The 16,786-nt window shown below is 44.5% G+C and overlaps 1 protein-coding gene across 1 annotated transcript in view; it reads right to left on the bottom strand.

The window, feature by feature from the left end:
* LOC116979772 (myosin-IIIb-like) overlaps positions 1-16,786 on the bottom strand; it is a 170,085-nt gene that overhangs the window by 106,693 nt on the left and 46,606 nt on the right. The window contains exon 5 of the mRNA XM_033031548.1: positions 3,013-3,115. Coding sequence (XP_032887439.1) covers positions 3,013-3,115 — 103 coding nt within the window. The remainder of the gene's footprint in view (positions 1-3,012; positions 3,116-16,786) is intronic.

Consider the following 16,786-nt stretch of genomic DNA (forward strand, 5'->3'; position numbering starts at 1 on the left):
ACCCATCATGTAGGGCCTCCAGCAAGACAATAGACAGTACATACTCCCTCTCCAGACAAACCTGGGCATGGACATATCCTTGACAGTCACCTCTCCCAAAACAAAAGCTACCATTCACCAGATTATCTGCAGCAATGTATAAATATAAGACCCAGGCCACACAATCTGGTACAAGTCAGTATGTGTACAAATTGATTCCCAAACAGTGTGCGAGATCAATCCTGTCAAATGTCTTCTCCAGAATGTATGTTCTCCTCAATGGACTTGCCTTGGACTGAGTATAAACTGGTCAGGGTGCATTAGGTCAACCAGCATAGAATGCATGTGGCTGGATATGGCCCAGGCAAAGATCTTATAATTTGTACCGAGGAGGGAGAAAGACACAAAATGCTGGAGTGGGACAGGCAGCTTCTCTGGAGAAAAATAACACGTGACGTTTCAGGTCGAGACCCTTCTTCAGACTGAGGAGAGAGATTGGGTGCCAATTTCTTAACAAGCAGAGACCTGCCTTCTTAGGCTGTAAGATGACGACTTCCCTGTATCCCCTTGACATACTTCCCCAGTCACCAGGCTTTCCTCCAGTACATCCCAGAAAGCCCTGAGGAACTCCATTAGTTAGCATATCCTGGGTACCACCCTCTTAAAAGATGAAGATCATCATTCAGCTCCATCACCATCACTGAAGCATCCAATCAATTGATGTATTTGTGGTTCATACAAAATGCTGGAGTAACTCAGCGGGACAGGCAGCATCTCTGGGGAGAAGGAATGTGTGACGTTTCGGGTTGAGACCCTTTTTCAGACTGATGTTTGGGGAGTGGGCCCGAGGGACAGTGGAAAGCTTTTGTTGCGTGTCAACCAGTCAGCAGAAAGACAATACACGACAACACACGATCCATTTACAATATATGATTACATGATAAGGGAATACGTTTAGTGCAAGGTAAAACCAGCAAATTCCGATCAAAGATAGTCCGAGGGTCACCAAGAAGGTAGATAGTAGTTCAGCATTGCTCTCTGGTTGTGGTAGGATAATTCAGTTGCCTGATAACAGCTGGGAAGAAACTGTCCATGAATCTGGTGGTGTGTGTTTTCACACTTCTATACCTTTTGCCTGACGGGTGAAGGGAGAAGAGGGAGTGGCCAGGGTGCGACTCGTCCTTGATTATGCTGCTGGCAGCACGAGGTATAAATGGAGTCAATAGAAGGGAGGTTGGTTTGTGTGTTGGTCTGGGCTTCGTCCACCATTGCCACAATGGTGGGGAACACCTCCATCCAAGACCACAAGAAATAATATTTTTCCATGCTGTACAGCTCTATGACTCTAATGTTGACAGTAATCCGTCTGATTCACTAATGTCCCACAGGAAAAATTGTGGCTTCCTTAAATTATTTAGCCTATATGCAACTCCATACCTGCTCATGTGATTGACTCTTAACTGCTCTCTGAAATGATCCAGCAAGCTCTCAATATGTGTTGGGCCTCAAACGTGACTTCCATGCAACAATCACATTTTATAAACAATAACACCACACAGCCAATAAAATTATGTTGTTTAAATGTGTAAGTTAGTCAAGTTGAGCAAACAACAGTTTCAGAAACAGGGGGAAGAGTTGGAGAATGCCTAAAGTAAAAGCACGATACATCCAGATCCTAAAGTGAACTGGCCTCAAACATGTCAACTCCGGTTTCAATGGCAATTAGTGGGAGGAAGGGCAAATAAATGTTTTCAGGAAGTGGGTTTGCCAGTTATGAATTACAACGCGACCCCGCTTTCAATTTATGTTATCCTATTTTTAAACAATGGAAACTGAAACCTGAAAATAGGGTGGGAAATATGAATCCAATGGTGACTTCCTTCACAGAACTGCTTGAGAGGCAAGAACTGTTCATCCAATCCCAGCAATTTTAAACCAAGTTCAGTCTGCACCTTCCCCACCCAATTGATCTGAGCAACCTTTCATGACATATAATGAAAGATTGGATCGACTGGGCTTATATTCACTGGAATTTAGGATGATGAGAGGGGATCTAAAAGAGACATATAACATTTTTAAGGGATTGTATGGACTAGATGCAGGAAAAAATTCCCCGATGTTGGGGGAGTACAGAACCAGGGGTCACAGTTTAAGAATAAGGGGTAGGCCATTTAGGACTGAGATGAGGAAAAACCTTTTCACCCAGAGTTGTGAATCTGTGGAATTCTCTGCCACAGAAGGCAGTGGAGGTCAATTCACTGGATGTTTTCAAGAGAAAGTTCGATATAGCTCTTAGGGTTAACGGAATCAAGGGATACGGGGAGAAAGCAGGAATGGGGTACTTATTTTGGATAATCAGCCATGATCATATTGAGTGGCGGTGCTGGCTCGAAGGGCCAAATGGCCTGCTCCTCCACCTATTTTCTATGTTTCTATCTTCAATTGTGCCCAAAAAATAACCACCATCCTGTCCATCAGATTGCCTGGGGTATGAAAGCCCACTTCAAGGAGCCGAACAATTAAATATTGCAGGGTATTTTAGAAAATTAAACTTAAATGTGTAAAACTGAGAGGAGAGAAAGAGAGGAAGAGAGGAAAAAAGTGAGATGGAAGAAAAAGTAAATAACAACAACATTTTCAATGAGGGAGAGTGTCTAAATAAAATGCAGTTCATTCTGGAAAATCTAGGTTTGCATTTATGATGCAACAAGCGAATAGATTAAAAGAGGTAAACATTTAATGGTTGTGGAGAATTTGTTCCATTAAGTTGCAGCACTAAAGAGTTTTAAAGCAGGAATTGGAGAAAGGTCACAAGGCTTAGCTAGCGAACATTCTGCCTACTTAAAACAGCCTTCATTTAGATAAATAATTGTTAGTAGTTTACAACTTTTTGCAACCTAGTCAATGCACAAACAGAATGTTGTAGATCTCAGCACTTAACATCTATGATTTTTACGGAATTTTATGGAAATAGAAATTCACCATCTCAGTCCATGAAAGAGGGTTTACATGCAGAAGATACATTGTTTTTACCTGCAGTACTGTGAAATCTCAGCTGAATATATTTCCCAAATCTGCTACTGTTGTCATTCATCACAGTCTGAGCATTCCCAAATGCTTCCAGAAGTGGATTCACCTGCAAAAGAGTGCCATTTTTAAGTTTCCCCTTTAAATCAAAATCTCGTGTGTTAAATGCAAGAACAGGATAGCCATGTTAATGAAGCAGAGAGCTTGATTTGACCTATAGGGCCACAGCAACTGAGATTTTTTATCAGATGGCTTCGTCCAACCAAGATGAGGTACTTGATGCCTGTATAGGTGAAAAGATTGCAGGGGAGTTAAACAAGTTGATTATGGCTCGACAGTGCAGGTGGGTGAATTGAGGAGCAAGAGAGGCGCATGGTCGAAGACAATATTGTCAGAAGGTTAGACACTGTACATTGAAGCCATGACTGCAGTCCAAAGTTTCTGGCCAATTAAAGGCATTTCCCCACCACTTAAGAGGAACCTGAAGGGAAGGGAGAAATACAGGGGCGGTGGAGGATGACACTATTACCTATTACTTGGAAGAGTGAAAATGTGAGTAAACTCACAAAGTGATCATAGACATAAAAATCTGGAGTAACCCAGCGGGACAGGCAGCATCTTTGGAGAGAAGGAATGGGTGACGTTTCGGGTCTAGACCCTTCTTCAGACTAGTCAGGGGAAAGGGAAACAAGAGATATAGACGGTGATATAGAGAGATAAAGAACAATGAATTAAAGATATGCAAAAAAGTAACGATGATAAATGAAATAGGCCAATGTTAGCTGTATGTTGGGTAAAAATGAGAAGCTGGCATGACTTGGGTGGGGGAGGAATGGAGAGAGAGAGGGAATGTCAGGGTTACTTGAAGTTGGAGAAATCAATAATCATACCACTCGGCTGTTAAGCTGCCCAAGAAAATATGAGATGCTGTTTCATATACAAGATGATAGTTTGCTTCTTCTTAACACTCAACGGTCAGTTTTTAGATCATCTGGCCTAATCTCTTATATTTATGTGTCCAATCTTACTTAAAAAATTCAATGGCTAAATTATAAATTGAGTCGACTAAGTGTTGATTGAAAATATCTTGGAATATTTTAAAGTTTTAATTGCTACATACAATTTTGCAGATGTTGCAGATTGTCCATATGCACTGGGCCTATTGAACAAGTGCAGTCTACTCAATTCATAATTCAGTCATTGAATTTAAAAGAAAACAATTCCTCCTTTTACTACTCAAAAGCACCTGTGCTTATTTAAATAACACTAATTCAAAACACTGATATATTTTCCAATCTAAACATAGCTGAATTAACAGCAGTGGAAACAAATATTGAAATCCCATTTTACTTATTATTAAAAAGTGAGCAGTATTAATTGACAGCCTTCTAATCTTGAAATTAATCAATTAATGTATTTTCAGCTTTCACCATGGGACACTTAGTCAATCTAATGATTCTTAGTCAATCTAATGGACTCAAGCATTATAAATTCAGAAGAATTGGAAGCCCGGTCAGAATCACTTCTCAAGAATCACCTCCAATGATACAGCCCAGTTTCACTGAAAGGAAAAATAGAAAATAGGTGCAGGAGGCCATTTGGCCCTTCGAGCCTGCACCACCATTCATTGTGATCATCCACAATCAGAAACCCGTGCCTGCCTTTTCCCCATATCCCTCTATTCCGCTAGCCCCTAGAGCTCTATCTAACTCTCTTTTAAATTAATCCAGTGAATTGGCCTCTACTGCCTTTTGTGGCAGAGAATACCACAAATTTACAACTCTCTGGGTGAAAAAGAAAGTTTCTTCTCATTTAGTTTTAAATGGCCTCCCCTTTATTCTTAGACTGTGGCCCCTGATTCTGGACTCAACATTGGGAACATTTTCCCTGCATCTAGCTTGTCCAGTCCTTTTATAATTTTATACGTTTCTATAAGATCCCCTCTCAATTCTTCTAAATTCCAGTGAATACAAGCAGTCTTTCCAATCTTTCCTTCTATGACAGTCCCACCATCCTGGGGATTAACCTCGTGAACCTACGCTGTACTGCCTCAAAAGCAAGGATGTCCTTCCTCAAATTAGGAGACCAAAACTGCACACAATACTCCAGATGTGGTCTCACAGGGCCCTGCACATCTTCAAAATTGTTGTGCTCATTTGATTAAAACACAGCACGAATCAAAGCCTAATGGAAAAGAGGATTAGCACGAGAAGGAGTACACACACATAATATAGAATATATTCATGTGCTCAATTATTCAGGCAATTCTACTGTAAGCAATTAGCCACATGACTAACCATAAATTATCTAAACACACTTTGGAGTTTTATCTCCAATGGAAATTGATGTGGAAAACTCAAGTTTAAAAACATTTGTTTTTGTTTAAATGCGTAAGCTACAAATTTAGCAAGTATGTAAATGAAGTCCAACTTTCCCACCTACTACAATAATATTTAAAAGACATTTGGACAGGTACATGGAAAGGTTTAGAGGGATATGGGCCAAACATGAGCAGGTGGAATTAGTGTAAATGGGGCACCTTGGTCAGCAAGGGCAGGTTAGGCCAAAGTGTATGTTTCCGTGCTGTATGACTCTATAACTATGACTATTGCATTCCTTAGAGAATTGAAAAGATACCTAATTAACCTGTCAATGCACTTTAATGAGATTTACGTTCTAAAATTAAAATGTCAATCAATGGGCAAACGAGGAATGAATCAACAAACTGTTAAGCGGCCTTTTCACGGGGCGACTTGACGCAAGAGTTAACCGGAGTTTAACATTGTGGGAACCTCGTGCGATAACAGTACGGCATTCGTGGACCACCGTGGACCACCGTAGCGCTAACGGCAGGTCATCGTGTAACTTGGTCACTCGGGAGAAAATTCAAGAAAGTTTGAATTTCTCCAAGATTGACTTGTACACTTGTGGTTGAGTATTGCAACATTATATGAACGTAGTGGCCAGTGCGATATCCGTAATAACTCTTGCGGGTACCGTGGGAACTCCTGCGAACGGTGAACCCGGAAGCTGGACAGAGGGGACAGAAGGTGAGTAAAAATTATCTTATGTGGGATTGAATTTAAAAAATAAATAAAAATAAAGATTTGCATCCGCATATGGACATCAACTTATTCATGAGTTATGTTAATGAGATTCAAGAAAATAACTATAATCTTTAAAAGGGACTTTAAAAGGGACTTTACTGAAAGGTTACGCATTTTTATGGTCCGTGAGAAATTTTTCACATGTACTTCTTTGAGAGATACAGGTCGGAGTCCTCGGGTCCAGGGGTCCGGAACGCTACCAATCAATGTTGTACAGAGACCCGTGTAAGGAGTGAACTGCACATGCTGGTTTAAACCGAAGACAGACACAAAAAGCTGGAGTAACTCAGCGAGTCAAGCAGCATCTCTGGAGAAAAAAAGCTGATGTTTCGGGACGAGACACATCTTCAGACTCAATTCCGATTAGGCTGTCTGAAGAAGGGCTCCGATTCGAATCGTCACCTATTCTTTTTCTCCAGAGATGCTGCCTGACCCGCTGACTTACTCCAGCTTTTTATGTTTTTCTTCCCAGATCTGACTTACCTGCTGAGTTACACCAACATTTTGTGTCCTTCTGTGCGTATTAACCAGCATTAACCAGCGTCTGCAGTTCCTTTAGACATTACCTAACTTCAGATTTTAGAGATATAGCGCGTGGGAACTCCTGCGAACGGTAAACCCGGAAGCTGGACAGAGGGGACAGAAGGTGAGTAAAACAGGTGGTCTCAATATCGACAAGGGAACATGTGTCCTTCAAGGACGTCCCACCTAATTGTCATTGTTGGATAATCTTTTTAACAGGAACACTTGCAGAGATGGCTCCCAGAAAATCTCAAAGAAAGGGGGTAAAGCGTGTCAGAGATGTTTTTGCCATGTTGCGCTATTCAGTTTCTATATTGTTTCAGTTTCTATATCTATATTGTTGCTCTATTCAGTTTCCCAGGGGGTCGGGACGGGACTGGAGTTGGGAGGGAAAGGTGGGGGAGTCGAGGGAGAGGAGGGGGAGACAGATGGGGGTGTCTTCATTTACTGGCGGCGGGTGTCTGTTACTGAAACAGGCAGGTGAGATTTCACATCCACCTTGTGTGTGCCTCTCTCTCTCTCTCCCTCCCTCTTACACAGGCTGAGAGACTCTGCCTCTGTGAGTGTACGTCTCTTTCTCCCCCTCTCCCACACACAGTAAGACCGAGGTACTGTGCTCAGTCCATCTGTGTCTCCCACATACACAGTAAAATATGTCTCCAAATGAGCCAATTCAACCAAGGGAGGATATATATAGTGTGTGAAAAAAAAAGTTACATCATTTGTGTCACGTGTAGTTCACGATGTTCATTCAAGATTTAACGGGAAAGCTCGGGAAACGGACAAGTCACTCGCACAAATAACAGAAATGCCGAGTACCGTGGGAACTCTTTATCTACCCCCGTTATATCGTGCGAGACTCGTGCTGGACCACGACCTCTTCACTCTGGTGACATCTTGCGTCAACTCGCCCCGTGAAAAAGCCCCATTATGGAACAAAGGGAGGTTTGTCCAGCTCTTCGAGCCCATGTTATTTCCCAACAGAGCAGTCCCATTCCCCTATTTTTCCTTCATGTGCCTATAAATAACTTTTTCTGCAAATGTCTCCCCAATTCCCTTTCAAAAGCCCTCAAGATTGTTCCACTTCCCTTACAGTTAGCGAGCTTCAGATTCAGAACTGCCTGCGAAAATGGAACATATCTTGGAATATTTTAATGTTTTAGTTGTTATACAAATGAAATGAAAGAGGGTGGCACACTGGCACAGAGGCAGAGTTGCTGAGACCAGGGTTGCTGTCTGTACAGAGTTTGTAGTTCTCTGTGACCATGTGGGTTTTCTCCGGATGCTACGGTTTCCTTCCACTCCAAAAAATTGCAGGTTTGTTTGTTAATGGCATGATATAAATGTAAATTAGAAACATATAAACATAGAAAATAGGTTCAGGAGTAGGCCATTCGGCCCTTCGAGCCATTCAATATGATCATGGCTGATCATCCAACTCAGTATCCTGTACCTGCCTTGTCTCCATACCCCCTGAAATGTAGTCAAGATAACTATCGGAGTCAGTGGCTTTGTAGTAGATGTCGGACAGTTGCCTGCGATAGAGACAGTGAGATCTAGAAATGGTAGGGAGATGTCAGAAATGGTCCAGATGAATCTGAGTGCAGGATGGAAATTAGTGGTAAAGTGGATGAAGTCAGTGAGTTCTGCATGGGTGCAAGAGGTAGCACCAATGCAGTCGTCAATGTAGTGAAGGTAGAGTTCAGGGATAGGGCCAGTGTACACCTGGAACAGTGATTGTTCGACGTACCCTACAATGACGCAGGCATAGCTAGGGCCCATGCGAGTGCCCATAGCCTTGTCTTGGATTTGGAGGAAAGGAGAAGTTGTTGAGGGCAAGGATCAGCTGTGCTAGGCGGAGGAGAGTATTGGTAGACAGAAATTGGCTGGTTCTACCGTTGAGGAAGAAATGGAGAACTTTAAGACCCTCCTGGTGGGGGATGGAGGTGTAGAGTGACTGGTCATCCATAGTGAAGATGAGGGAGTGGGGGCTGGAAAAAAAGTTACGGAAATTGTCTGGTTCTGCAGTCGAGGAAGAAACGGAGAGCTTTAAGACCCTCCCGAGGGTCCCTCCGACTCCTAGTCCTAACCCTATCTCTTAATAAATCTTTGCTCAATCTTCTTTGCTACAAAATGAACAACTTTAGTCTCTCCAGTATCATATTATAGCCACAAACCTCTTCCTCAAAATTATTCCAATTTATTTTTCAACACCTTGTGCAGGTCCTTTACATCCTGTTTAAGGTACAGTTACAAAAAAGGTAGGCGGCACAGCATTGGATGAATTTGTATAAGAGCTTAACATTTCCTCCCTGCTTGAGTTGTACAAGTTTTACTAGCCATTTTCTACGTTCTGCCACTCTCAAAGATACTGTTTTATTTGAAATTATGAAGTTATAATAAAATTATGTAATTTTCCTTTTACTCTATTGTTTACTAGCCTTTAAAAGTGGCTACAAACAACAGTGAATACACAACTACACCCTATGCCATTTGTAGTTTTGTTTGAGTGTCCGTGCTCTGAAAGTGAAAAAGTGCATTTGAGTCAGTTTCTTTTTGCCATTTATTTTGGTTTTAGAAAGTGATGCATCAACACAAACGTTATTAGACAAACCATTCTGTGACTAAATGAAAATCTAAACTGTTTTGAATAGCAAACATAAAAATAAAATGACCTAATTTTTAATTACATAACTCCCACACAATTAAGGCCATGCTTGTACTAACGAGTCAATTACTAAAAAGTGTGATTTTGTAATTGTTACATTATCTGCAATTAAAAAAAGTTTTTTTAAAGTTAATTATCTGTGTTTACAGGAAAATAATCTAAAAGCATTTGGTACAGAAGCCAGTAATTCATTATCTATTTGATCCTAGTCTGCCTTTGGAGTGGGTTAGATAATCACCTACTCAGTTAGGATTTGGTTACACACAGATCAGACTCTCAAGATGAAAATTCTTTCTTGGCCAGTGGTGTTCAATTTGTGCAACGGCTAAACCACTTCAACTTGTAGCATGATGCACCACAAACAGAATTACTGTGCTGCCTACCTTTTTTGTAAAGTTTCTCCACCCCCACAATTCAAGTATTGTGTATTTCATACTAAATCTTTGAAATCTTGTACAACTCAAGTCAGTAATTAGTAAATCTTTAAAGGACGAGTTTTTTATTTTTTATTTTTTTAAAGCATTGCATAGGGTGCACATCGTTGCATTACAATTCATTCATTTTGATAGGAGGAGAATTGCATAAACTCTTGGAAGATTTAATGGAGTTATTTTGCAACTAGAAAATATGGTATAGATTTTAGAAATAACCAGAGTGAACTGTAGTTATTTTACTTTCAACAGGCATTTTTCTTTCATCTACAAACATGAAAGCAACCACATAGGAAAAGGCTGAGAAACAATATTCTCATTTTGTAAAGTTTGAACAAGACTTTGTTGAAAACTAAAATGTTCAGCTGTGCTCCTTGTTTCATTAATTGAAATTAAAATTGGATTTAGGGAGTAAAAAAAAAGAGCATTTATCATATAAAGTTATTCAGTTGAAACAATCATTAAAAAGATAGTGTGCATCAACACATTTTGATGAAGCAACATAGACTGTTTATTATTGCTAAAGAGACCACAACATTGGTCTTTGTTGCCTTTCATTATCTCTACAAAAGAGGACAAAACTTGGCACCAGGTTGTAGTCAGAGATAGGATATCCCAAAAGAAAACTGATATTATCCAACAACCTTACAACACACACACACAACTGTTCTATGGATACAAAAGGATACACTGTCAAGTCAAGTCAACTTTATTTGTCACATACACATACAAGATGTACAGTGAAATGAAAGTGGCAATGCTTGCGGGATTGTGCAAAACAACAGAACAGAACAGAAACCGTATTTACATTAAAAAAGAAGACACAACAGTATGTACGCCCTGGTGAGATCAGGGTTTACAGTCCTGATGGCCTGTGGGAAGAAACTCTGTCTCATCCTCTCATTTTTCGCAGCGTGACAGCGGAGGCGCTTGCCTGACCGTAGCAGCTGGAACAGTCCGTTGTTGGGGTAGTAGGGGGTCCTTCATGATCTTGCTGGCTCTGGATCTGGGGGGGGGGGGGGGGGGGGGGGGGGGGGAGTGTAATTCCCGTGGTGCGTTTGGCCGAACACACTACTTTCTGCAGAGCCTTCCTGTTCTGGGCAGAACTGTGGCCAAACCAGATAGAGATGTTTCAGGTATTTAAATGTGCTCACCCTATCCACGGTAGTCCCATAATCCCCAGTGGCATGAAAGTCCTTGGTTGTTGTGCCCTTCTGAAGTCCACAATCAGCTCCTTAGTTTTTGTGACATTCAAGAGGAGGCTGTTGTCCTGACATCAGAGTGCCAGGTCAAACACCCCCTCCAGGTAGGCCTTCTCATAGTTATCGGAGATCAGGCCCACCACCACTGTGTCATCAGCAAACTTAATGATGGAGTTGGGAGCTGAACCTGACCACACAGTCATGTGTGTACAGGGAGTACAGTAGGGGGCTGAGGACGTAGCCCTGGGGGGATCCTGTGTTCAGGGTGAGGGAGTTGGAGGTATGTCTACCCATCTTGACCACCTGGGGCCTGGCGGTCAGAAAGTCCAGGACCCAGGCACACAGGGGGGTGTTCAGTCCCAGTTCCAGCCACTATCAGCAAGTCTGGTGGGGACTATGGTGTTGAAAGCTGAACTGAATTCAATGAACAGCAGTTTCACATAGCCCCCCTTCTAGCTGTCAAGTTGAGAGAGAGTGGTGTGCAAAACCTGGGAGACCGCATCATCCGTGGATCTGTTTGAACGGTATGTGAACTGCAGCGGGTCCATGGTGCGAGGGAGGAAGGCGCAGATGTAGTCCTTGATTAAGCGGTTTTTCACGGGGCGACTTGACGCAAGAGTTAACCAGAGTTTAACATCGTGGGAACCTCGTGCGATAACAGTACGGCATTCGTGGACCACCGTGGACCACCGTAGCGCTAAATTAGGTCCAACTCCTAGTGGTGGCGCGGCTCTGGCTGCAGCGGCTCTCCGGCAGTCCTGTTTGTTTTGTGTTTTTTGGGTTGTTTATTTTCGTTTTGGTTAGTCTAGTTTTGGTTTTTAGTTGTGTTTTGGGGGGGGGGGGTTGAAACGGGGCTTGCTGTCTCTCCCTGCGGGGGAATGCGACTTTTTCGTCGTATTCCCCTTCTCTGCCTCCGTCTGCGCTGAGGCCTAATGGCGGAGCTGGCGACCTCGAGGCTCAGGAGGCAGAGCCCGCCAGGACTCGCACTGAGCTCGCTCCCGTGAGGACGGCCCGGCTCGGGGCTGGAACAGGGCTTCCGTGAGGGGCTGTGACGGCCGGCCCGAGGAAGGAACGGTGCTCCCGTCGGAGTAGCCGAGCTCGGGGAGGTACGGCGTTCCCAGCCTGAGGAAGGAGCGGTGCCCGGTCGGGGCGGCCCAGCCTGAGGGAGGAGCGGCGCCCGGTCGGGGCGGCCCAGCCTGAGGAAGGAGCGGCGCCCGGTCGGGGCGGCCTGGCGCGAGGGAGGAGCGGCGGCCTGGCGCGAGGCTGAGACGGTGGCAGTACTCACGTGAGGGCGATCCGGCTCGGGGCTGGAACGATGCTCCGGGGGCTGGGACGGCAGTTCTGGTGGCGGTGGCCTGAGACCGGGGGTTCGGCCGCGGGCCAGCGGCTGCGTCAGCAGGTCTGGTGAGCGGCAGCTTCGACTACCCCGGGCCGCGGTGTTTGAGCCGCGAGGACAGGTTTTAACATCGCCCGGGGGGTATCGCCTCAGCGCAGAAGGAGAAGAGGAGGGAAGAGACTGCAGCCCTAAGACTTTTGCCTCCATCACAGTGAGGAGATGTTGGGTGGACTCACTGTGGTGGATGTTAATATGTGTTTATTGTTGTTTTTTATTGTATTGTATTATATGTATGACTGCTTAAATTTCGTTCAGACTTCGGTCTGGATGACAATAAAAGGCTATTCTATTCTATCTATTCTATTCTAATCGTGTAACTTGGTGACTCGGGAGAAAATTCAAGCAAGTTTGAATTTCTCCAAGAGTAACTTGTACACTTGTGGTTGAGCATTGCAACATTATATGAACGTAGTGGCCAGTGCGATATCCGTAATAACTCTTGCGGTTACCGTGGGAACTCCTGCAAACGGTGAACCCGGAAGCTGGACAGAGGGGACAGAAGGTGAGTAAAAATTGTCTTCTGTGGGATTGAATTTAAAAAATAAAGATTTGCATCCGCATATGGACATCAACTTATTCATGAGTTATGTTAATGAGATTCCAGAAAATAACTATAATCTTTAAAAGGGACTTTAAAAGGGACTTTACTGAAAGGTCCCGCATTTTTATGGTCCGTGAGGAATTTTTCATATGTACTTCTTTGAGAGATACAGCTCGAAGTCCTCGCCGACTAGCGATCGATGCCTTTCCGAAGCAGGGTCCAGAACGCTACCAATCAATGTTCTCCAGAGACCCGTGTAAGGAGTGAACTGCACATGCTGGTTTAAACCGAAGACAGACACAAAAAGCTGGAGTAACTCAGCGAGTCAAGCAGCATCTCTGGAGAAAAATAGCTGATGTTTCGGGACGAGACACATCTTCAGACTCAATTCCGATTAGGATGTCTGAAGAAGGGTTCCGATTCGAATCGCCACCTATTCTTTTTCTCCAGAGATGCTGCCTGACCCGCTGACTTACTCCAGCTTTTTATGTTTTTCTTCCCAGATCTGACTTACCTGCTGAGTTACACCAACATTTTGTGTCCTTTTGTGCGTGTTAACCAGAATCTGCAGTTCCTTTAGACATTACCTAACTTCAGATTTTAGAGATTTAGCGTGGAAACAGGCCCTTCGGCCCACCGAGTCCACGCCGACCACCTATTCTTATCCGGCTTCAGAACGGTTCTTCCTTCCATTCGTTTGTGCACTGACCCGACCTACCAACCTACCTCAATTCGGACATTGGACTTTTTCCCCCTGGAACTGTCCTGAAAACATATATTCTGAACTCTGGTATTTTCCTCTTCGCTCTACCTGGTGTTCTTGTGCATGTGTCGGAGGGAACAGCAGATGCCGGTTTAAAGAGAATGCTGGAGTAACTTGACGGTTCAAAATGCTGGAGTAACTCAACGGGACATGCAGCATCTCTAAAGAGAAGGAACGGGTGACGTTTCGGGTCGAGGCCCTTCTTCAGACTGTACGTGGCTTGGTTATATTCATGTATAGCATTATCTGATATGATTGTATAGCACGCAAACAAAAGTTTATTCCCTGCATAGAATCATACAGCGTAGAAACAGGCCCTTCGACCCAACTTGCCCACACCGACCAATATGTCCCATCTACACTAGTCCCACTTGACCGCGTTTGGCCCATAACCATCTAAACCTATCCTATCCATGCTTCAGTCTAATGCGTCTTAAACATTGCGACAGTACCTGCCTCAACTACCTTAACGGATAGCTCATTCCATACACCCACCACCCTTTGCGTAAAATAGTTACCCCTTAGGCTCTCATTAAATAATTCCTCCCGAACCTAAACCTGTATCTGCTGGTTCTCGATATGAGACAATAATAACAAACCAAAGCGAGTTAGGACATCAACGGGGAGATCCTGGATAAACCCAAGGTAGCCACAAAATGGAGGAACTCAGCGCAACAGGCAGCATCTCTGGGGAGAAGGAATGGGTGACATTTCGGGTCGAGACCCTTCTGATATGCTGCCTGTCCCGCTGAGCTACATGTTGTGTCTATCTTCGTTTTAATCCAGCATCTGCAGTTCCTTCCTGGCCGAACCCGATTGAAAGATGAGAGGCTCGGCGATAGAGCACTGGGTGTGACAAGGATCAGGCTTCAGTAAGCTAAGTAAAGAGAGGTGGCAACGTTATGGAAATGAAGCGGGTAATCCGAGTGATGGCGAGACGGTATCCTCTAATGTGTCGGAAAGAACTGTAGATGTTGGTTTGCGCCGATGATAGACACAGTAATACTGGAGACAGACATAAAATACTGGACGGGCAGCATCTGGATAAAAGGAATGGGTGACGTTTCGGGACGAGACTCTGAAGAAGGGTCTCGAAACGAAACGTCACACATTCCTTCTCTCCAGAGATGCTGCCCGTCCCGCTGTGTTACTCCAGCATTTCGTGTCTATCTTCCGTATGCTCTGTGATGGTCATCTCGGAGTCAAGTGGCAACTCTGGTGTGTAGACACGAGGAACTGCAGATGCAGGAATCACGAGCAAAACACAGAGCGTTGGACGAGCCTGACCCTTTGAGTTCCTCCATCACTTTGTGTTGAAGTCAGGTCTGGACATTGCTTGGCTCAGTCTCAGGCGCCGGCTAACTAGGAAGGTCGAGTCAAAGTCCAGCACTAACACTCAAGAAATAACGTTTGCGGCCTGATGTTCCCAATATTTAATTGAAATCATTAATAAAGTAAATAAATAGGTACCGGTCTAATCAGTATCTACGGGATTGGACAGGCTAGATGCAGGAAGAATGTTCCCGATGTTGGGGGAGTCCAGAACCAGGGTCCCAGTTTTACAGTCTACCGTGGGAACTCTTTAACTCAGTAAAGTAAAGTAAAGTAAAGTAGCCTTTATTGTCATATCAGCACACAGGCAGCAGTTGATTGTTGCTCTATTCAGTTTCCCAGGGGGTCGGGACGGGACTGGAGTTGGGAGGGAAAGGTGGGGGAGTCGAGGGAGAGAGATGGGTGTGTCTTCATTTACTGGCGGCGGGTGTCTGTCACTGAAACAGGCAGGTGAGATTTCACATCCACCTTGTGTGTGCCTCTCTCTCTCTCTCCCTCCCTCCCTCTTACACAGGCTGAGAGACTCTGCCTCTGTGAGTGTACGTCTCTTTCTCCCCCTCTCCCACACACAGTAAGACCGAGGTACTGTGCTCAGTCCATCTGTGTCTCCCACATACACAGTAAAACATGTCTCCAAATGAGCCAATTCAACCAAGGGAGGATATTTATAGTGTGTGAAAAAAAAGTGACATCATTTGTGCCACGTGATGATTTAACAACACTTCACAATGTTCATTCAAGATTTAACGGGAAAGCTCAGGAGACGGACAAGTCACTCGCACAAATAACAGAAATGCCGAGTACCGTGGGAACTCTTTATCTACCCCCCCGTTATATCGTGTGATATCGTGCTAGACCACGACCACTTCACTCTGGTTACATCTTGCGTCAAGTCGCCCCGTGAAAAAGCCGCATTAGCCTCTCGAAGCATTCCACGACCACTGAGGTGAGGGCCACCGGTCGGTAGTTATTCAAGCAGGCTGGAGAGTCATTCTTAGGCACTAGGACAATAGTGGATCTCTTGAAGCAGGCAGGGACCACGGACTTGGCCAGGGAGAGGTTGAATATTGTGGTGAACACTGGAGCTAGCTGATTAGCACAAGACTTTAGTACTCACCCAGATATGCCATCTGGGCCTACAGCTTTTCTCGTGCTCACACGTGTCAGAGCCCTCCTCACATCATGCTCGGACACCGAGAATGTGTGCTCATCCCCAGCGGTGAAACTCACTCCAGCCTCATTAGCCAGCGCGCTGACAATGTTGTTGTTAGCCGGCGAGCTAGGGGTGCTTTTGCCCACCTCAAATCGTGCATAGAAAGAGTTCAGGTCATCAGCTAAGGAGGTGCCAGCACTCCCGGTTGGGGGGGGCTGCTCTGGTAATTTGTCACGCTGCTCCATCTGCAACTCCATAGCATCCCTTTACCTCCTTTTTGCGTCCTTCACTGCCCTTCGCAGTCTGTAGGACTCTACCTTGTAGTCATGCATGTTGCTGGATGCCAAGCCGGAGTTGTAAGCAGCAGTGCGAGCATTCATGACTACGCGAATAGACCTGTTCACCCAGGGTTTTTGGTTCAGAAAGATGCTACCACTTACCGTGGAGGACGATGTTGTCGGCATTTGTTGCTATGAAGTCAGTGACTGCTTCCGTAAACTCACTGATGTCTCTGGTACTTGATTGGAACATATTCCAGTCGACGTCACTGAATGGTCAGACCACCGCTTTACGTCCCTCGTCACTGCCGCTTCCTGTACAGTCCGTTAGTTATACTCCGGCAGCAGGAAAATGGCGGCATGGTCAGATTTTCTAAAAGGAGGGAG

Source organism: Amblyraja radiata, chromosome 1 (genome assembly GCF_010909765.2).
Source record: "Amblyraja radiata isolate CabotCenter1 chromosome 1, sAmbRad1.1.pri, whole genome shotgun sequence".
NCBI classification, from domain to species: domain Eukaryota; kingdom Metazoa; phylum Chordata; class Chondrichthyes; order Rajiformes; family Rajidae; genus Amblyraja; species Amblyraja radiata.